Raw genomic sequence first — 19,471 nt, 5'->3', positions numbered from 1 at the left:
CGGTTCAGAAAATGGATGGATGGATGATATTGATAGGTCACTTGACAAGAATGAATGCTATTCTGTAAACTCTTATTGCGAGAGTGCTCAAAATCAAAAGCTTAAATGCACATGAGTCATAATGATTATTTTCCATTCCTCTAATTCCATGTTCATATTTGTATTGTACTATGTTATTGTCATCCAGATTATTACTATTGTATGGATATTATTTAAAATATTTTCAAATTTGAGAGAAAAAAAACCGGGGGGGGGGGTGATGTGACTACGCATCCAGCGGAGGTAGGAGGATACTTGTGGAAATGAGTGGGGAGAGAAGGGAGGCGTCCTCTCGCAGCTCAGCCTGACAAGTAAAGAGTTAACGGGGCGGTGGGTTTGCCCGTTCTCCACTTTGAGTGACGCGATCATCTCTCTTCTTCCCCCAAGTTTGCATGTTCCCAGAGCAGGCGACCGAGCTGCTTGGACGCAAGCTGCCTAGTGTGTGTCCGAGCGCAGGCGTTTGTCTGTGCGTGCTTGCGCGTCTATGCTTGCGTGACACCCGCGAGCGCAACCGCACGCCGATATAACGTTACTGACGTGAGCGCGCAACCTCCAACCAAAAACGATGATGACTTTTGCCTCTCCGGCGGACGCTTCGATGTTGTGCCGAGGCGTGAAGCTTGCTCTTTGAGCGGAAGGTGGATCTTCCCGAATACGGCGAGCGGCTTTGTCGCGTGCGGAGAAAAAGGAGGAGTTTGGCGGAAATCCCCACAAATACACGCAAATGCCACGGAGGAAACAAGAGGCGCCCAAGCGCGCGCCAGGTACGTATATCCTAGGATGACGAGTGTGTCAAAATAGCTTTTATGCGCCTCACGTTGTGTTCATTTCACATCATAGTCAGCTAAAAATGACTTATTCCCGTGTCTTTAAATTCATAAATGATAGGTTGGACGTTGCACGCCGCTTTTTCCTGCTGCCATAACTTCTTTGCACAAGCTGAAAAACAAAGTCGGTTCCACACCATCCTTTCTCTCGCTCTTGACAAGATAAACAATTTTGGAGCAGACAATGGGGGTTTCGTGGGCTGGAAGGAGCCGTAATCGACAGTTGCCATGTCCGATTTGACGGTTGATTGATTGGCTGTCACGCGGCTTTGATGTGATCCCTCCCGATTTGCATCAGAAAATCACTTCGCACCATGTGCTGCAGGCCCCTGACGTCACGTTTAAACCACTTTCAAAGGATCCGTGTACTTTTTTCGCTTCCCCTCTAGGACGCTCACCGATGGTTCAAGTGACTCATAAACTTCTTGATTTTTGTCTTTTTTACTCACTAACCCAAAATGTACTTAGACAATAGTAACGGATATGCAAGGCTGTCAGCTGTATGTTGCAACAACAGGTGGCGCTATAGCCCCTGACTCTTATTTAATCAGAAGATTCACAATATTAATTTATTTGAATTTTATTTTAACTCCTTGATAAGGAATTTGTTAACAGAAACCCCTTATTTTAATTGTGTGTTTTTCATGGTTTTCAAAGATTTACATTATTTTTGAGCAGGACAGTCTGATAATGAGTAGCAATTCCACCTCACATTTCTGAAGCTGGGAGTTTGAATTTGCACGTTCTCTGTGGACTTTTTCTGTTTGCCACATTCCAGAAAAATGTATACGTCCTTAGGTGTTAAGTTGTTTGTCCCGCCTCTTACCCAAAGTCAGCAGGTATAAGCGCCTGCTCTCTTACGACCCTAATGACGATAAGCGGTACAAAAGTGGATGAATGGCCATTATTTTCATATTAGTTGTGGTTGGCCAACATCTGGGTACTGAGCATAATAATGCTATCCATTAAAGTTGTGCTATAGGGTTGCTCTACATGAGCATAGCACATCTTCCCATAGAGCTCATGTTGTTCTTTCACTAGTTAAGACTGAATTAATGGCACCTCTTCTGGTTTCAGCCAAGTAGGGCCGACCTGTTCAATCACCACATGTTTAATCAACAATCAATTCCACACTAGACTGATTTTGTAATAATCAATTCCACAAATGAATTTGGCCATCCTGAGGAGGGAGACATTAAACCTGTCAAAAAGCAGTGCTTTAAAAAATCTTAAGCCTGAAGTGTGAAGTGTTTCTAAAAGTTATTAGCATGTATACAAAACACGTGTTTTATAAAAGTGGCCAAGCGTGCTTGAACCTGACTTGGAACACCACACACACACACACACACACACAGACACACGCACACACACACAAACAAACAAACACACACATGCACGCACTCACACACACACGCACAGTAAAAACACCACACCCCCGTGCGCACATGTTCACTTTGAATACACACACTCACACAGTGGCCAGGGGAGGTGGGAGGAGCGGGTAAGGGGTTGTAAAAGGAGCTGTGTGCTATGTAATGGAGGGGAGGAATGGGTTTGCTCTGTCAGACCGGGCCGCCACAACGGCTTTGTTTCATGTTTGATTTAATTGTCTCCACCCTGACAGGCCCATTCATCAATGGTTTTAATGGTCAATCAGAGACAGGCTGAGTGAGTGCTCCCATTCTGTTTAGCCATAAGCTGGCCCGGGCTTTTATTTCATCAAAATGCCCCAGCCTAATGTACATGCTCACTGGCTCGGAGTGGCCGCGGGGAGCACATAAAGAATGACTGAAAGCTTTCTGATTTCAGATCAGTGAGAAGGATGTTTTGTTCCTCCTTCTCTCTCGCTCTCCTGCTGCCCGCTACACGGCTGTTTGTCTGTCGATGAAAGGGAATAAAAGGGCTGTAATACAGATCGTTTGGTGTTTGTAGAAAACAACTTTTTTTTTTTCTGGTTGAAACCATGCTTCTTTGTGCATTCATTCATCCATCCATTTTCTTCATTTTTTTCACACTCCCCTTGCACCCCTGTCAGTCAGCCTGTGCAGCTGCAAGTTATAAAGTTGTCAACTGTTCAGTGGCACACAAAGGGTGATGATGAATTGATTGCAGCACAGAGCGTGGTGATAGAGAGAGCAAAGAAAAGGATGACAGATGATGGGCCTTGATTAGGGACTTAGGGGGAGAGTCGGCCCACTGCAACCTTGAGACTTGCATGAAAAATCTACCTCCCCCGTACACACACACACACAGGCGTACACCCTCTTTGCTCCCTCATTGTCTCCCAAGCACACACACAAGCATCCCCCCCCCCCCCCCCCCTTGCCATCTCTCTGTGAGTGTCTCCACAGTAGAAAACTTGTTTTGCCTGCTTCATTAGCATCGGTCCAATTAGCCGTGAGGCTGATGGAGTCCTGACAGGCCTTGTGATTGGAGATGACAAGCTCGGGGTGCCCGGCCGAATGAGGTTTGCCACCACTTTGATGTAATCAACTTGATATTACGCAGAGCTGCTCGCCTTTGGTTGTGCTGTAACTCAATTTTGCGCTGCAGGTGACAAATGGGGCGCGTACCTGCATCAAGTCTGAGTGCTCTTAACAACCGGGGGCAGGCAGCTTTGTAACCTAACTGAGCAAAAGTGTATGTGGAAGTAAGACCCCGTATTGTTTGTTGCCGATGACGTCTGGGGCTCGAGAAAGCTGAAATAATTTGACCAATTTGTCAACAATGGCTTTACTACATTTAGAACAGTTACTCCAATGAGATGGTTAACGTGCAGTATTTCTGCAGAATACCGCTCAGTCTGCGTTATCCCAACTATATTGCACTCGGAAGCTACCGTTGCTGAAAACGACCCTGGATTTTCTATTAACGCATGAGACTGTTTTTGAGACAGAAACAGGGGCAGGGGACATACTCCAGTTTGGAACGTCTCTACGGTAACAGTCTCGTGTTTCTGCAGGCTCAGATTCATAAGTGCCACACTGGCAGCCATCACTCATGAGCTTGTGCGTGCGTATGTGCAAATCAGTGGGCATCTACTTTCTGATTTCTTGGCTGGGCTCATGTGTGTGGTAGGGATAGACGGGCAGTGAGGTATTGGTAACCGCAGCCCACTTGCTTGGATCGCCTTGTGTCTTCTTTCCATATGCCAAGTTAGCAACACAAATACTCCGAGCACACATTGCGCACACATGTTGTGTCCACGTTGTAAAAGCAAAATGAGGTAAAGTGTTTGCATTTCTTTTTGCCCACCTGCTGTTTTATCTATGAGAAGCGTGGCCTTAACAGGAGCAGCGGGGGTCAGCCGAGCGACGACGCACCACCTTTTATTCACAGGTGCAAGTAAATGTTTGGGCCTCGCAGGCCTCCTTGCTAATGAAAGTCTTTTGGCTGGATTCCGTTGAAGTGGAGTCACGTCTGTGATCTATGTGTCTGATAAGTGCATACCTAATGAGACTGTGAGCAGCAGTGGAAGGAGGAAGGCTGACGGAGTGTTTCCCACTGGTATTGACAGATGCCTTTTTTGTTTTTGCCATGGGCCTTGAATCCATAAATCCTGCCTGGGTAATGATAACACAGCCACCCTGCCAGGAACTGAATGCAGAAGATGAGAGAAGGCGAAGTGGGGGAGGACAAGGAGGAGCTGTTGGTGTAGAGCTTGATGAGAAAGAGAAGAAAAGTGGGGTTGTAAAGTGGCCCTCCTCTGCTTTTTAACACACACTTGACAGATGTCAAGCCATTGGGTTGGGCTCTGGGATAAGAAAGAAGCGGCGGGTCACAAATAGAAAACTGTTAGCCAACCGCTGGTCCAGCTTTCAGTGCTTTCAGACGAGGTTTTCAGCAGGGACTGCTGTCTGGGCACTGAGTAGCAGGCTTTGTAAAAATAGTCCCACCGCTCTTGTGATAGATGCAGCTGCACTGTAGCGACAATTGGGACGCACTGTAGCACTCCGAGCGAGCTCCACCAGCCCATCCACTCTCAGTCCTCACAGAGGGAGAGAGCCTGGCGGGATGTGTGCTCCTTTTGGGGAAACTGAGCCGCGCTGTTCTTTGGGGGGCCTGAAACCCAATCCAGCAGAAGAATAGCCCGGCGATGCCAGAGAGCCGATTTCCTTTTCAACAGAGTCATTTATCACTGACCCACCCTTCGCTTCTGACATAGTGACGTGTGTCATTTATCAAACTGGCTTTAGCAGACACACATGGGAGGGAGGGAGGCAGGGAGGTGGATGTGTGCGGTGTGGGAGGCCGAAAGAGACCGAAAAAGAACAAGAATAGGGAAAGAGGAGGAGAGAAATGACGTGCAAGATAGAGCTGAAAGTTTTAAAGAAAGAAATATATCTAACAAATATTGTGAATTTTATTCAATTTGTGATTTCCTTGAGATCAGGTTTTAGTGTACTATTTACAATGTGCAGTAATATTAATTAGAAACATGACAAAAAATGAAATTTGTCCCTTAGAAAATGTTAAATTGAATGTAAATATTTTTTAGACCTATATATTAATTAGAAACATGATAGAAAATGAAACGTGTCCCTTACAAAATGTTAAATTGAATGTAAATATTTTTTAGACCTATTATTGTGGACAGTTCAAAATTCAGTACTGGGAAATAGTGCAAATATAAGGAAATAACATTTCTGATAATATTTTTTACATCGATCTCTTTGCCAGCCATTCCGGCCGGTGTTTGCTAATAAAACCGCTGTCTTTTTTTTTTTTTTAAAGGGAGCTTTGACAATCTCAAAATTGTGATTTTAGTCCCAAAACGATGTTCAGTCTTAGTGTAAGAAACGGATACTTTCTCTGCTAACGTTTGACTGATTTTCCTGGGAACCTTTCCTGTAAGCTTCAAGAAGTTGCTCTAAGGAGGAAGAGACGATTGTTTATGTTTTGACGAGTGACAGAATGTTCCTCAATGACTGAAGACATCTTTATGTAGAGGACAAATATATTTTGTTGCATACACTCCCAATAAGTGGTTGGTTGGTTTTTGTGCACACATACTATATCCAAACTGAACTCTTTGAGAGAGGCTTTGTGTTTGCATGTGTGTGCGCCAGTGTCTTTGTGCGTGTGTGTGTGACCATATGGCGCCAGTGTTTAATGTGTGGTATGTGTGTGTGTGTGTGCTTGCTGTTCCCTGATGAGCAGGGCTGACAGGTATCACTCACTCAGCAGCCTGGCCTTTAAATGAACCCGGGCTGCTCTGCTCTCCCGTGGCCCTAACAGGCTCTCTGAAAGATGGATGCTTCTTTAAAAATCAGATTAATGATGGATACCAGGCTTATAGTGCCATTTATCACCAAGAATATTATTTAGGCCGGTCGTGTATGGCCGTAACTGGAGAGCCAGGGCGAGAAGAAGCAGGGTGGAAAGCCTTAGACAGACACTCACTGTGTGATGGATGGCTGAGCTCTCTCTCTGAGTGTTACTAGACACCAGTGCCGCAGCAGTAGACCATAATCCGATAGCCCAGGGATGTTTATACCGAAACTACACTTCCAGCATTGGAGAGTTGCTATATGAAAGGTGTAATCTCAGAAAACAGAAATCACAACCTGAAGGGATTGTAAGGAACCGAGCGAGAGGTTGTGACCAGTGATATCTGATCGCCCTTTTGTTTATCACGCCAAAGAGGCCATGTGTTTTAATTGATGTTTTCTGCATACACTGTTGTAGCACTACACCTTTACCTTTTTGACAAAAGACAAAAATACAATTCAACAATTATCTGTCAAGTGTTGAGTAGATATGAAACAATTCCAGTGAATGACATTCAGGTAATAGCGTTAGGGTTAACTCCACAGAGGTCCATCTTCCGTATTGCCCCAAAGTCCGTGAACTAACCATTTGGCCAACTAGCGTGACTTGCAGGGAAATTTGGGAGACAGAATGGTCATGTCTCAAGTCGAAGGTTGTGGTTAGAGCTACCACTTTACTGTGGCTCTGTTGGGATTTAGCAAGATACCAGATCCGTACTTGATTAAAATGCTCCTCCATCATCAGCGTGTGAATGAGCTGTTAACCTTCCTTGCATGGCAACATATGGCACACTCATTAATCAATAATCAATTAAGCGACCGTGAAAAAAGTCCTTCGAGTACCTTGAGAGTACAAAGATTGAAGTCCTGTAAGTGATGCTCTTTAAACGGTGTTCCATTACCACACAGGCACAAAGTACTAACCTATAGGTTGACTGCAAAGAATGTTTGTCGATGTAAAAATCCATATTTGGCACAAAAAACTGCTTTTTTGTGTTTGTCTTTCACCTTCTATGCCTGGAGATTTATGGTGGCCATCCATCTTTAAGCTGTGTCCATTACCTCCTTGTTGCTAGGCAATAATGGCAGCAGCTGCGTGATGGGAAAGGGGTTATGTTGTCCCTGTCTTAAATTCCCCACCCCTCTAGAGACTCTGTTCTTACCCTGAGATTCATTTATAGCCCCACGATTTAGTCCATGCTAAAACAAAATTTAAGTTAGGTCAAACCTTATGCTACCTACTCCAGTCACTATTGTTAGTAGTACTGGTTTTTGCATCTGTGATATTTTTAACATTTGAGAACCTATTACTCGCCTATTAGTCATAGATCGGGTACACTCACCTTGGAGTACAATGATTTGCAGGTGGAGTTGCTGTAAGATTGCACCTAGAGGGAGAGAAAATTCACTCCTCCATCAAATCCCCTAAAGACATATGACTTGCATGTATCCACATCAATGCCAGTGAAAGGCCAACACTTAGAAACAGGGCTGGGCGATATGGCAAACATTTCTTTTCATTTGTTTCCAAATAGCCCCTTTTAAAGTATCTGCACTGAAAACGGAATAAACTAGGAAGTACTTCAACATTTTATCAACATACAAAGAAAATAAAGCAAAATAAATTAAATAAAATGAAAATATAAATATATATAAAATACTCACCGGTAAAACAAAGGTAGAAAAATGCTAAATAACATGGTAACTAGTTTGTATTCTATAATCTATCATGCTTTTGCAGGTATGCAGGACCCACAATACACAAATTATCCCTTATAATTTTATCTCAAGCATGCTAAAGTGTGTGCTGGAGGCTGCGGTATTTTCATGGTTTCCTTATGATCACTTGGGTGGTACTTTATACCAGAGTCATGGCTGACACCAGTTCCGTTCCGTGTTCAGCTTCAGACCTGATCACTGTGGTGAACCTGAAATTTATCGCGATCAGCGATTATATAATCGCCCAGGCCTATTTACACATGAAGTCATACAAACCACGATACTTTCACACTGACATGATATCGCTGAGGCTGTCTTACAGAAACGTTCACAAGGGTAGACAGTTTTAAAACCTGCTCAGTAAGACGGTTATGAAAACATTCTATTGACAAGTTATTCTAAGTACAAGACACAAATCAGTCCTGCTATACCTCATTGGAACTGCATGCTGAAAAAATTCTTTGTTTAGTTTCAGGGTTTTTTTCCTCTCCCGTCTTGTTACAGACTGTCCGGCTCCATTGACACATCTTAAAGTCACAGTATGTTCCTTTTTACATAAGGCCTGAACAATTAGAATGAGGCAAACAAACAAATGGTATTGAGGTAGAAGCATTGAAAAAGGTATCAGGTATGTGGCACAGTGTGAAAAATCACATTGATATGGGTGTGACGCGGATGTGAAAATGGTCTCTTCATGTCGATGGATACGCTTCGCGACGTTTTAATTTTTAATTTGTTACATAATTACCTTGGATAGGTGTAGTATATTAATGAGTGGCACGCCATTAGGTTTTCTTCAAAGTCTTCTCTGTAGGCACCAACATTAATAGAAGCAAAAAGAATATTTGAACTTAGTATTTGAAATGGTAAGATTTTATTTCAGTCTTTTGTCTTCATTAGACAGGCGGCTTTCAGTCTGGGTTTTTTTTCTGTCCAATCAGATTTCAGCTTTGACGTGTTGCCACGGAAATATTATTTTGTGAAGCGTGCAGGCATCCACCTTTGAATTACTGATTCTTCTTTTAGCCAGTCAAATTGTCACTCCTCTATGCCTTTACTGATGCTGAGTGGCAAGTTTCTCCATACTGTCATTGGTTCAGCTATGTACGTGTAGCTCCTGCATGTCGAGCTCTCCAGAGATGGGCACTTTACCAAATGTAGGTCCCCCTACATCCTTCTTCCCTGACCTGGGCACCTCTCTGCCATATCGCCGTTCTTTCTTAATTCTTAATATAATCATCACACCAGCTAGCCTTGTTTTTTTAAAGGTGCGTCTTCTGTCACTCCTTCCCTTCGTCCGTCAATTGCCGTTTAAAAAAATAACTGCTTTTGTGCTGCTTTCCTCCCAACTCTGGAATCATCCCTGGGCCTCCTTCCACATTCTTCACGCAGAGTGATAACCAGTGTACTGAACGAGCTTAGAAAATGCCAAGCTCAATTGCCTCGTAGTGTTTAAAACCGCTGTCATTTACCAAAGCTAAAATTCACCAACAGCTGTGTGCTTCTCGATGTTCCTGTCATTGGCAGGATATGAGTGATACCAAGTATAAAGCAGCTGCGCTTTCGATGCCGTCCATTGTTGCTTAAATCAAGGAAGTGGTGATTTTTCCAATCTTTAAACGAGTGATCCTCCACCTCTTCTCTGGTCACTGTGGTCAGAATGACACCCGTACAAGCAAGTGAGCGCCCACGATCAAACTCGCACAAGGCACGTCACGCCACAGTTAATTTTTGCTCCTCTGTTGAACGTAACGTAACAAAACTACACAAGACAGTTTCTGGTGAGGTGGGTTCTCTTACTCTCTCTCACACTCTCGCTCTCAGTCACACAGACACACATATACTGTATATAGCCCCCCCATGTGAGGTACATTGACAAGGTTTCAGCCCTAAGCTTTGCCTGAGGCCAGAATAATCTCTCTGTTTTTCCCATCTCCCGTATCACACATCCTGCACTACAATCAGCGGACACAATGTATTCACAATGCCATCAGGGGGTAGAGAACACACATGCACACGAATAACAAATGACAAAGGCTGCATGATCACTGTAAACATTATTGTTTGTGTTAGCATTTTGTCACAGCACAAGAGTAAATGACTAGAAAGTCAAACCCAATGTGGAGCGTAAAAATGCATGACCTCAGTAAAGCTGAAGGTTTTTATTGACCAAGTTTGTGCATGCCAAACAGGGAATTGAACTCTGGTTGATCTCAGCCTCTGTACAACATTTAAGTGACTGACAACATTCAGGTAACTACCAAAATTTAAGTGGCAAGAGCAGGATGTTTTTGCACAGTGATGTCTCTGAGTCTCTCTCTTTAAGGTCTAAAACTAGTCAGAACCAACAATTTACAAATACCACATATTATAGGATTGCGTTGAGTCAATTTATGATCAAATCCTGCTGTGCTTGACTTATTTTTTTAATTAAGATTTGTTTGCTGTTAATCTTTGAACAGGAATAAAGCCAAAAACAACGACATGATTTAGAAAGCTAGCTGTCGTCATCATCCTCATTTTTCTTGTTTGAATATGTTTACTTGAACATAAATCACTTGGAAAAATTAGCCATATATATGTACGTATATATAGATATGTAAAAGAATTCTATTTGAATATTTTTCTCTCGTCAGTTTATATAATATTGAACTGCTGCTATTTTGATGGAGCCGTAATTACTCAAACCATTTTAAAAAGTTCTAAGCATCAGGGAATTGTGCCGTTTGATTATAACCAAGGTGACTTCCTGTGCTGTTGCATTTAGGAGCTATTTCCTGTGGTTATGAGCCACCCGATGTTTTTGGTTTAAGCCGTAAACCAACCTTAAACTTTAAGGTTTAACTTGAATGATGCACTTATGTTAAGAAATGTTTTTCATGTTGAGACAGAGTTGAACTTTCTGCGGTCAGAACCCTGGCTTCAAATCATCAAACATCATCTTGGCAACTCTCTGGAACTTCCTCTCCACATGAACTTGAAGTTCCAAATGTATTTATGCCGCATGTATCACTGCAGAAAAATCGTGCCTTAGATGAAATGTTCCTAAAACTATTAGAATACTGTAGTTGCTAATTATATTTGATCCCCCTGTGGTTTTCAGTTCCTTAAACTCGCTCGCATTTTTACTGTATGTAGGGACCACCCATGTAGATGAGTTCCTCTCCCCACTGCCAGCTGCTATTTCTGCATTGTGCAGTTCACTGGGTGATTGCTGTGATTAAACTCAGATAGAAGACTAAACATTTGTTAATTGTAGTATTTCAAATGATCTGAAGGAATTATTAAGGAGTCGATTAAATCAGCAAATGTACATGTTGCAAATGTTTCTGAACAAGAGGTGATGATTAAATATTGGTATTTTACATTGAGACTTGCTTTTACCTTTTACATTTTAAGACATTGCTGTTTAAGCCAGACCTAGGAAGGGTTTTTAATGATGTATCCTGTTTACTACGTTGCTCTTGGGTGGGATCTGGCTCCCAGATGGTTTTCCCAGCTGTGAAGGCCCCGCCAGTAAAAAGCATGCAGATCATCTTGGGACTGATGTTAAAGAAGCACTGCGATTTTAACAACACGAGTGTAATGAGTTCGAAGGGAAGAAACTCCTTATTTGGGGGGGGTCGTCTTATCACTCATTACTCTCAAGTATGTATTGTGCCTATTTCGCATTCTTCATTAGGATACTCAATATACAAAAAAAATTGTTAATTGCTGCCTTATCAGCAATACCTTATGAACACCCTGACCCATGGGATCGAATCAGACGTTGAGCGCATCAGCACCTCCCCGCTGATTCACACCATCCCCGCAATGTCTGTTGTTCCTGATAGTCAGAGCAACACTGCAGTGTTCTATCAGATCATCTCTCCCTCCTGGTCAGCGGCCCTCATGTTTACGTAAAAGATACTCCGCAGGAATGCTTCCTGCATGCCAAAATGGAACTGTCTTTCCTCATTGCTTGCATTCATGTGCGTGTACAATTGTGTTTGGGCAGGAAGGGTGCTGTCCTAAAGGACTGACTAACGTATTTTGACAAACACGATGTGGATTTGAGGCCGTGTATCAGAAGGGGAATCTGTGCGCAACTCACATTGAGATGCCACAAAGCAACAACGGGATCGGGCTCCATACCTTAGCAGGAGCATATTAAGAATTCTGCCTTTGTATATTAAGAGTCATGCAGACATTTTTTTAACAACAATTCATTATTGTGATTATAGTTTGCTGCGGTGAAATGTGCAGATACCGAGGTGTTTCTATTTCTAATATTTTCTATCCTATGCACCCTTCACCCCTTCCAATGAAAAACATATTTCTTGAACATAAAAATCTTTATATCCAAAACACGAAGGTATTTGGGGAAAGTTTTTTTTTATGTTTATTTTTTAAAGTATTCATTGAGTGAAGACAATTGGAATTGCTACTATCTGCTGCACGAGTGTTCATCAGATATTTTGGGGACATGCAAGGCAATATTTTGTTGGACCGACAGAAATTGACACGAATTTTTCAAAATACATAAAATCATTGTGCTTGCGTAGTTGTTTTAATTAGTTTATGGATCTAATTTTTTTTTAAGGAATCAGAAACAATGACACAATGTTATCTTAATTACTGTATGTCTTGTTGAATGTTGTTTTTGTTTGCATCTTTGCAGAAAATTCCAAGTCACAAACATTGGTTGTTGGAAATCCAAGTAAGGTATTCAGTGGGGGTTTTTCTCCCAGTTTTGGAGGCTTCATTTGAAAGCCTGTCATCGCCTAAAGTGGTCTTGGTACGTGAGAATCACCTCGTAGGTTAAGTAGCTCTAACTGCTGAGTTTGAGTTTACATCTTTAGTTTTCTTGAACTCATAGTCTCTTCTTTTGTCTCATTTACTTTCTCAAGAAGGTCTTTCAAGATATTTTGTTTTTAATTATCTTTACTAGCTCGTGGCATTACCTTTTTTACTCTCATATCACGTGGCTGCGACAAACAGTTTGATGCACCTGATTTAAAAAAATCTGACTGATGGCCAACTAAGGCCCAATAACTAATGTCCCACAGATCAGTATCAGTACCCTGCTCGGTGGTTGGGGACCCCCGTGCTACACAATATTAGGAACACACACGGCCATATGCTTACAGATCATGGAGAAAGTTTAATAATCTTTCTTGTTTTTTTATACTAAGGGGCCCTCTATACTCCCATCACCTTTTATTAGCTTGATAAATCACCTCTGTTGTCAGTCAAGCCAGGGAGAATAATTGGATGTGGTTGTCGCCCTACGTGATGGATTATCAGTCATTGGGGATTAAATTAACAGATAGCGCTCAGACATAATGGTTTTTGTTTTGCATTTTAAATTGCCTGGGAGCACAGCTACACTCTGTAGGTTTTTATAGCTCGTCCTTTTGGACCTCACTCCCCCACTCTGCAATTTAGACCTAATGACAAATGAACATTAATAGGGCTGCAGTCCTTTTAAAGTATTGAATATATTCCACAAACTTTGGGCATATAGAGAGTATATAGAGCACGCCTGTGAATATGCCACCATAACAGTAAATATGTCAGACAACGTGCAGAGATATATGTTGCATATTTTTTTTTATTGAGGAAGAGACAAGTGACCTGACAACTTGGTCAAGTGGCATAGCAGTCTCTTCTGATACAAGCTGACATCTGTGACTAGTTAGCAGGGATACAAACACATTACAGTGACTACCTCGTCCTGACTGGATTTCCTCTTTCAAATGAGAATCTGACAGCAATTCCTTCGAGAGGAGAAGCGGATGAGAACCTAAAGTAAAAGGAAAGAGGGTGTGGGCAGTCACTTGCCTGGTAGCAATGTTCTCTTGCGTGTTTGCCCGAGCATGAGCAATTTAACTCCTCGCCCCTTTCTCCATCCTCCCAGGCCCCTCCCTCCCTTCCACTTCCACATTATCATAATTGTGTCCAGAACATGAGGGGCCAGGGAAGTGATCATGTCATTTTATTTACACCCTGCTTGGCCCTTTCTACAAACGACATGCCACCGACTGCCAAACGGATTGGGGCCCGACGACATCTTTTGATCAGGGCTGTCGGGGCCTATCAGCTTAGAATGGCAGGTAATGGATACCCAGTGACAAACCAAATCTCTGGGAGGACAGAGAGTGGGCCGCACCTGCCAGGTCTCCATTAGGCGGGCCAGCACTGTGTAGCTGCCTACTGACTCAGCCCCCAGGGCCTAAATCAGACCAGCGCCAGCCGCATGGATGTCTGGAGATTGGCTGTTAGCGCTGGAAATGAGAGTTATTTCTGCTATGACATTTTTGTTTAGGGCGGACGTGCATGTATGTGTGTGTGAGGGGGTGGGGGTTGGGGGCAGAGTTTAGACAGGGTGCTGTGTTTTCAAATGCAAAATTTTAACTTGAGTGAACACAGTGATCACAACCAGCAGTCACCGCTTCTTTGTGATCTGTATCAGTTTTCCTTTCTTGGCTTGTTGGGCAGTCCTATTTCTTTCAAAGATTTTCAATCTTTAGGCTTAGCAGTTTAATTAGGTGCAGGAAAAATGCACAGGCACGTTGTTGAGTTAGTTGTGAATGCGCTTGCATTTTGTGGTGATCAGTATCACAGTATGGAATACACGCAGACAGGTCTCTTGAATGCCGCACTTTATTTTGACTGTCTTACGTCCATCTTCTGTTTTAATCTCTTCAAGATTTCTTGCTCTAATTAATGACATGCAAGATAAGGGATTGCAATAGCATGGCAGTTAAAACCTGTAAGATTTGTAGCATGAAACCAACTGCACACATTACAGAGCTAATGAACTCCGCTTCCGCTCACTGTAGGATGCTTAGCTGACATGTCGAACTTGCGTCAACAAAATTCAAACATTCCTCTTTTGGAACTCTTCGTCGTTTGCTATTACGAGCGTCTGTAAGGGTGTGTGATCAGAGAAAAGGGCAGATGAAGAGGCGTCAGACATATTAACTGACAGATGGAGGTTGATCCAACTCATTTATTACCCCAGAGGAGAATGCCACAGTAAGATTGGGCTTCATTAATTTCAGATTTAGTTTTCATTTCAAGCTGTTGCGCCCTGAGATAAATAAAATGGTGCATTATGTTTTTGCCAAGATATTTCTTTTTTTGTTTTCCTCCATTACTGGGAGTGAAAAGAGGGGAGGCATAAGTTCCATGTGGCTGGGGTAGTATATAAATACAGGCTCGCCTAGAGGAAAATAACACCTCAACGGTTGATGAGGTGAAATGGGATGACTGTAATTTCTCAGCTCAGCTTTAAAGGCTCCCACACAGATGGCTCATTTATCCCGGGGAGTCCTCGGGCACACATTGCAGAGAAACTTTTTTCAGTTATTCTAACACAGCGTGTTGACTCCTTGCAATTTTACTCATCTTGTTCTTTCTCTCTTTGTCTCCAATTGCCCTCCAGCCTATTCTCCGGAGGAGCTGACAAAGCACCCCGTAGAGGATGAGGAGGCGGAAGCAGGCGACCTGCCCTCTCCCCCTCAGGATGACCTTCCCATGAAGGATGAGGTTGTGGAGAAAAGCGCCGGGCCTGCCAAGGACCAAGTATGTGACCAGGAATCGGTAGGGGCTGCGGAGCTGTCAGGGCAAGAGATGGACAGCGAGTCACATGTGAGCGAGATCAGTGATTGTCTCTCAGACTTTGACAGTCCCTCCAGGAAAACTGAAGGAAACGTGGGCACAGCGCCTATAAACGGTGGCACAAAGACACCACCCATTGGTATGGACACGTTGGAACATATGAAGGCTATCTACTCCAGCTTCCTAACAAGTCCTCTGTGGGCACCGCTGAACTTTAATACAAAACCCATACAGGTGCCACCATCTGCTTCGACAGAGAAGCCAACTCGCAGCAACAGCACCAGTAGCAGTAGTAGCTGTAGCAGCGGCAGCTATGACTGGCATCAGTCAGCCGTGGCAAAGACACTTCAACAAAATCCTCCCCAGAGTCATCATACTGCCCAGTCTGAGCCGAGCCTCTTTAGCACAGTCCAGCTCCACAGGCAAAATCCCAAGTTATTTGGTTCCATTTTTACCGGTGCCAGCAAGTTCCGCTGCAAGGGCTGCAGCGCCGCATACGACACGTTGGTCGAGCTTACAGTTCATATGAACGACACCGGCCACTACCGGGATGACAACCAGGATAAATCAGGAAGCGGTGCAAAGCGTTGGTCCAAGCCCCGCAAACGCTCTCTTTTGGAAATGGAGGGCAAAGAGGATGCTCAGAAGGTTTTGAAGTGCATGTACTGTGGCCACTCCTTTGAATCCCTGCAGGACCTTAGTGTCCACATGATCAAGACCAAACACTACCAGAAAGTGCCTCTGAAGGAGCCCATGGCTCCGGTGGCCACTAAAATGTTGTCTTCGAAAAAAAGGGGACTCCTGGGGCTGGAGCTCACTGCCTCACCACGTTCTAGAGAAGGAACCCCAAAAGCTAAGCACTCGCATTCAGACCCGAGTGAATCCTCCCAAAAGCGTTCCTCCAGCCCCTACACCGCTTCTAGTAACCGATATGCTCACCAGAATGGTGGTAGCTATGCCTGCCAGTTTGAATCCAACAAATTCCAGATCCTCAAATGTATGGAGTGTGGGAGCTCACACAATACATTGCAAGAGCTGAGGACCCACATGATGGTGACTGGGCACTTTCTGAGGGTGACGAACTCTGTAGGAAAGAAAGCCAAAATGCTTCCTGAGGCCACCTCCCCTAACCCTGGTAGAATGACCACACCCACTGAGCCAAGAGTTCAGTCCGTCCCACTGGCACCCTCCACCTTCTCTCCTCCGCCTCTTCAAACCACTTCAACTCCCCCTGCCAGCTCTCCTCCTCTAAAAGAGATCAAAAGGGAGGAATTTGAGGAGGAGTGTACAAAGCAAGAGGACCTTGGCAGTGAAAAACAAATCGTAATTTCAATCAGGAAGGAAGAAGATCCGGAAAAGGAGGAAAAATATGATATCTCAAAGTATAACTACCTTACTGAAGAGGACCTGAAGGAGGGTCCTAAAGGAGGCTTGGATATTCTGAAATCACTGGAAAACACTGTGACATCAGCTATCAACAAGGCCCAGAGTGGCAATCCAAGCTGGGGGGGCTATCCTAGCATTCACGCTGCTTACCAGTTCCCCACTGCCATCAAGCTACAACAGGGGAGCATTGAAAAGAACTCTCCAATGAAGTTCTTGTTCAACGGTGGGGATGGCATGTTGTCCTCCCTCACCAGCAACCAGCCTCTAATCAGCCCACCTCTTACCCAGTCTTCACCCTTTCCCAGCAACAACTTCCAGGCGATGGAAGATTTAGTGAAAAAAGTGACTGAGAAAGTCGCAAAAGTAGAGCAAAGGGTAAAGCGGTTGTCTCCCAAAAGGGAAAACCGTGTGTCCCCCTGCAAAAGAGAGGCTGGTGAATTGCATAAGGGTGGTGAGGCTGATTCACCCAGGGAATTGAGGGCAGTCACCCCAGCCAATAGTGACAGGGGAATCCATAGCGACCGAGCATCCCCGGCAACAGACGCTATGAGAGAGACAGCAGTCAAATCCCCGCATGCTTCCGATTTAACATGCAACACCGCCATCATCACTGGCCATACTCCTCCAGAGCAGCCCTTTGTCAATCCTCTAAGTGCTCTTCAGTCAGTAATGAGCATTCATTTGGGGAAAGCAGCCAAGCCCTCCTTGCCAAACCAAGATCCCCTGAGCCTGCTCTCCAGGTTCAGCCAGAGCATGGCCGAGAGGGCCGCTGTGGCTGCCCCTCCCCCACAGACTAAGAAGCCTGAACCTGTAGTTGACAATAGTTTTTGTCAGTCCATTGATGACCAGCCTATGGACCTCACAAAAGGGAAAGGTGAAAAAGGAGTATCTGTAGCGTCAGCTCCCTTAACTCCCTCATCCACTGCCTCCTCCACCTCTCCCTCTTCTCTTGTCACCCCTGCTCAGCTAACAGTGGTTTCTCCCTACACATCCAACAGCCCTTTGCATGAGAACGCCTTGTCTGATATATCAGACATGCTGAGGAACCTGACACAATCCCAGCCCGCCCCAAAACCAGCGTCTCGGTTACGGGTTACCGATAAAGCCGCCAGCCTGGTCTCCGCATGCGATGATGACGATGGAGCCCTGCATGGTCACAAACGCAAAGGTCGACACTCCAGCTGGAACCCCCAGCATCTCCTCCTTCTGCAGGCGCAGTTTGCCTCCACATTGAGACAGTCCTCTGAGGGGAAATACATCATCAATGATCTCAGCCCACAGGAGAGAATGCACATATCTCGTTTCACAGGCCTCTCAATGACAACCATTAGCCACTGGTTAGCTAATGTCAAGTACCAGCTGAGAAGAACCGGGAGAACCAAGTTCCTGAAGAACCTGGACTCCGGGCAGCCTGTTTTCTTCTGTAGTGACTGTGCCTCACAGATCCGAACCCCAACAGCATATGTTGGCCACCTGGAAGCTCACCTTGGCTTTAGAATCAGGGACTTGGCTAAGCTCACGCCAAAACAGACCGTCAGGGACTCCCACACTCTCGCTGAGAAGCTAGCACCCCTGGAGTCGTACACGTCGCCACAAGATGACTGCGGTGGTAATGGCTCCGTGTACCGCTGCCAGCTCTGTGTCCGTAAATTTGCCACTAAGCATGCCATCAAACTTCACCTCAGCAAGAGTCATGGCAAGTCTCCAGAGGACCACTTGCTGTATGTGTGCGAACTCGAGAAACACTAGTGCTCCCTCATCAGTCGAAAACTGGATGAAGTTTGATAGTATTTGTTGAAAACAACAAATACTAATTGTGGTCGAATGCACTACGTTGCCAAGAACTACTACCGGTAAAAAGTGTCAGCACAAAGAATTTATGTCTATTCGGTCTAAAGAATTTTTCACGTGTGTCTCTGTATTTAAAGAAAAAAACAAAACTAAGATGTTTTCAGATCACAGTTGAATGTCCAAAATATTCAACCAAATTTGTTGGCAATAGTGCCATTTGTCTCAATTTATGTGCACCTTTTGGTGTGTAAGACAAAAAACTATGCCAACAAATAACTTGAAATGCATCAGCTATATTTATTTTGTATTCCTGTGATTTTATTTTGGTTTGATTTTCCGGTAAACTGCATGTTCAGATTTTAAATTTGTGCAGTCCTTGTTCTGTCCCGCTCTAAGTTTCGAAATGACACTTCAAATTGGTCTTCTTATAACAGCTTAAAACAACCAAATGCCCTGAAAAGCTCTTTAAAAAAATATTGCCAAACAGCCAAATGTTATTTTCAAATGTATTTCTATGTCTATCGTTGGAGTTTCTTGCTGATTGTAAAAGAGTCACTGTAGTTTATAATTGAGTGAGGGACGAAATCCAGGTCTGTTTATGTAAAAATGTACATTAAGTGTATATGCTTACAACTTGCTGTTTAAATTATGCATACTTGTTATATTTCTTAATTTAAAAGGACTATGACTATCCACTGGTGCAGAGCCCTGAAGAAGAATAAAAGGACAATGTTTTGCACACTAGTTTTATAAATGTTATTTGATAAAGAAAAAAAATCAACTATGTTAATGCCTTGTGCTTCTATTATTAAACTGAATTAATGCTGCGTAGAA

The 19,471-nt window shown here is 43.8% G+C and overlaps 1 protein-coding gene across 2 annotated transcripts; it reads left to right on the top strand.

Moving 5' to 3' along the window:
* Positions 1 to 415: 415 nt before the first annotated feature.
* On the top strand, positions 416 to 19,471 carry tshz3a (teashirt zinc finger homeobox 3a). 2 transcript variants are annotated; one of them, XM_061283890.1, is made up of 2 exons: positions 416 to 803; positions 15,285 to 19,471. In XM_061283890.1, the coding sequence occupies exons 1-2, from the start codon at positions 764 to 766 to the stop codon at positions 18,593 to 18,595; spliced, it is 3,351 nt and encodes a 1,116-aa protein (XP_061139874.1). In that variant the 5' UTR covers positions 416 to 763; the 3' UTR covers positions 18,596 to 19,471. The 2 variants fall into 2 exon arrangements, with proteins under 2 accessions (XP_061139874.1, XP_061139875.1); XM_061283891.1 differs by lacking the exon at positions 416 to 803 and adding an exon at positions 12,517 to 12,632.

This window comes from Syngnathus typhle, linkage group LG7 (assembly GCF_033458585.1).
Source record: "Syngnathus typhle isolate RoL2023-S1 ecotype Sweden linkage group LG7, RoL_Styp_1.0, whole genome shotgun sequence".
Lineage (NCBI taxonomy): Eukaryota > Metazoa > Chordata > Actinopteri > Syngnathiformes > Syngnathidae > Syngnathus > Syngnathus typhle.
This window is presented reverse-complemented; position numbering and strand designations above follow the sequence as displayed.

Coding starts and splice junctions, on each gene's coding strand:
- tshz3a (XM_061283890.1), top strand. CDS start 764: ATGCCACGGAGGAAACAAGAGGCGCCCAAGCGCGCGCCAG. Junction 804..15,284: donor GGCGCCCAAGCGCGCGCCAG/GTACGTATATCC, acceptor ATTGCCCTCCAG/CCTATTCTCCGGAGGAGCTG.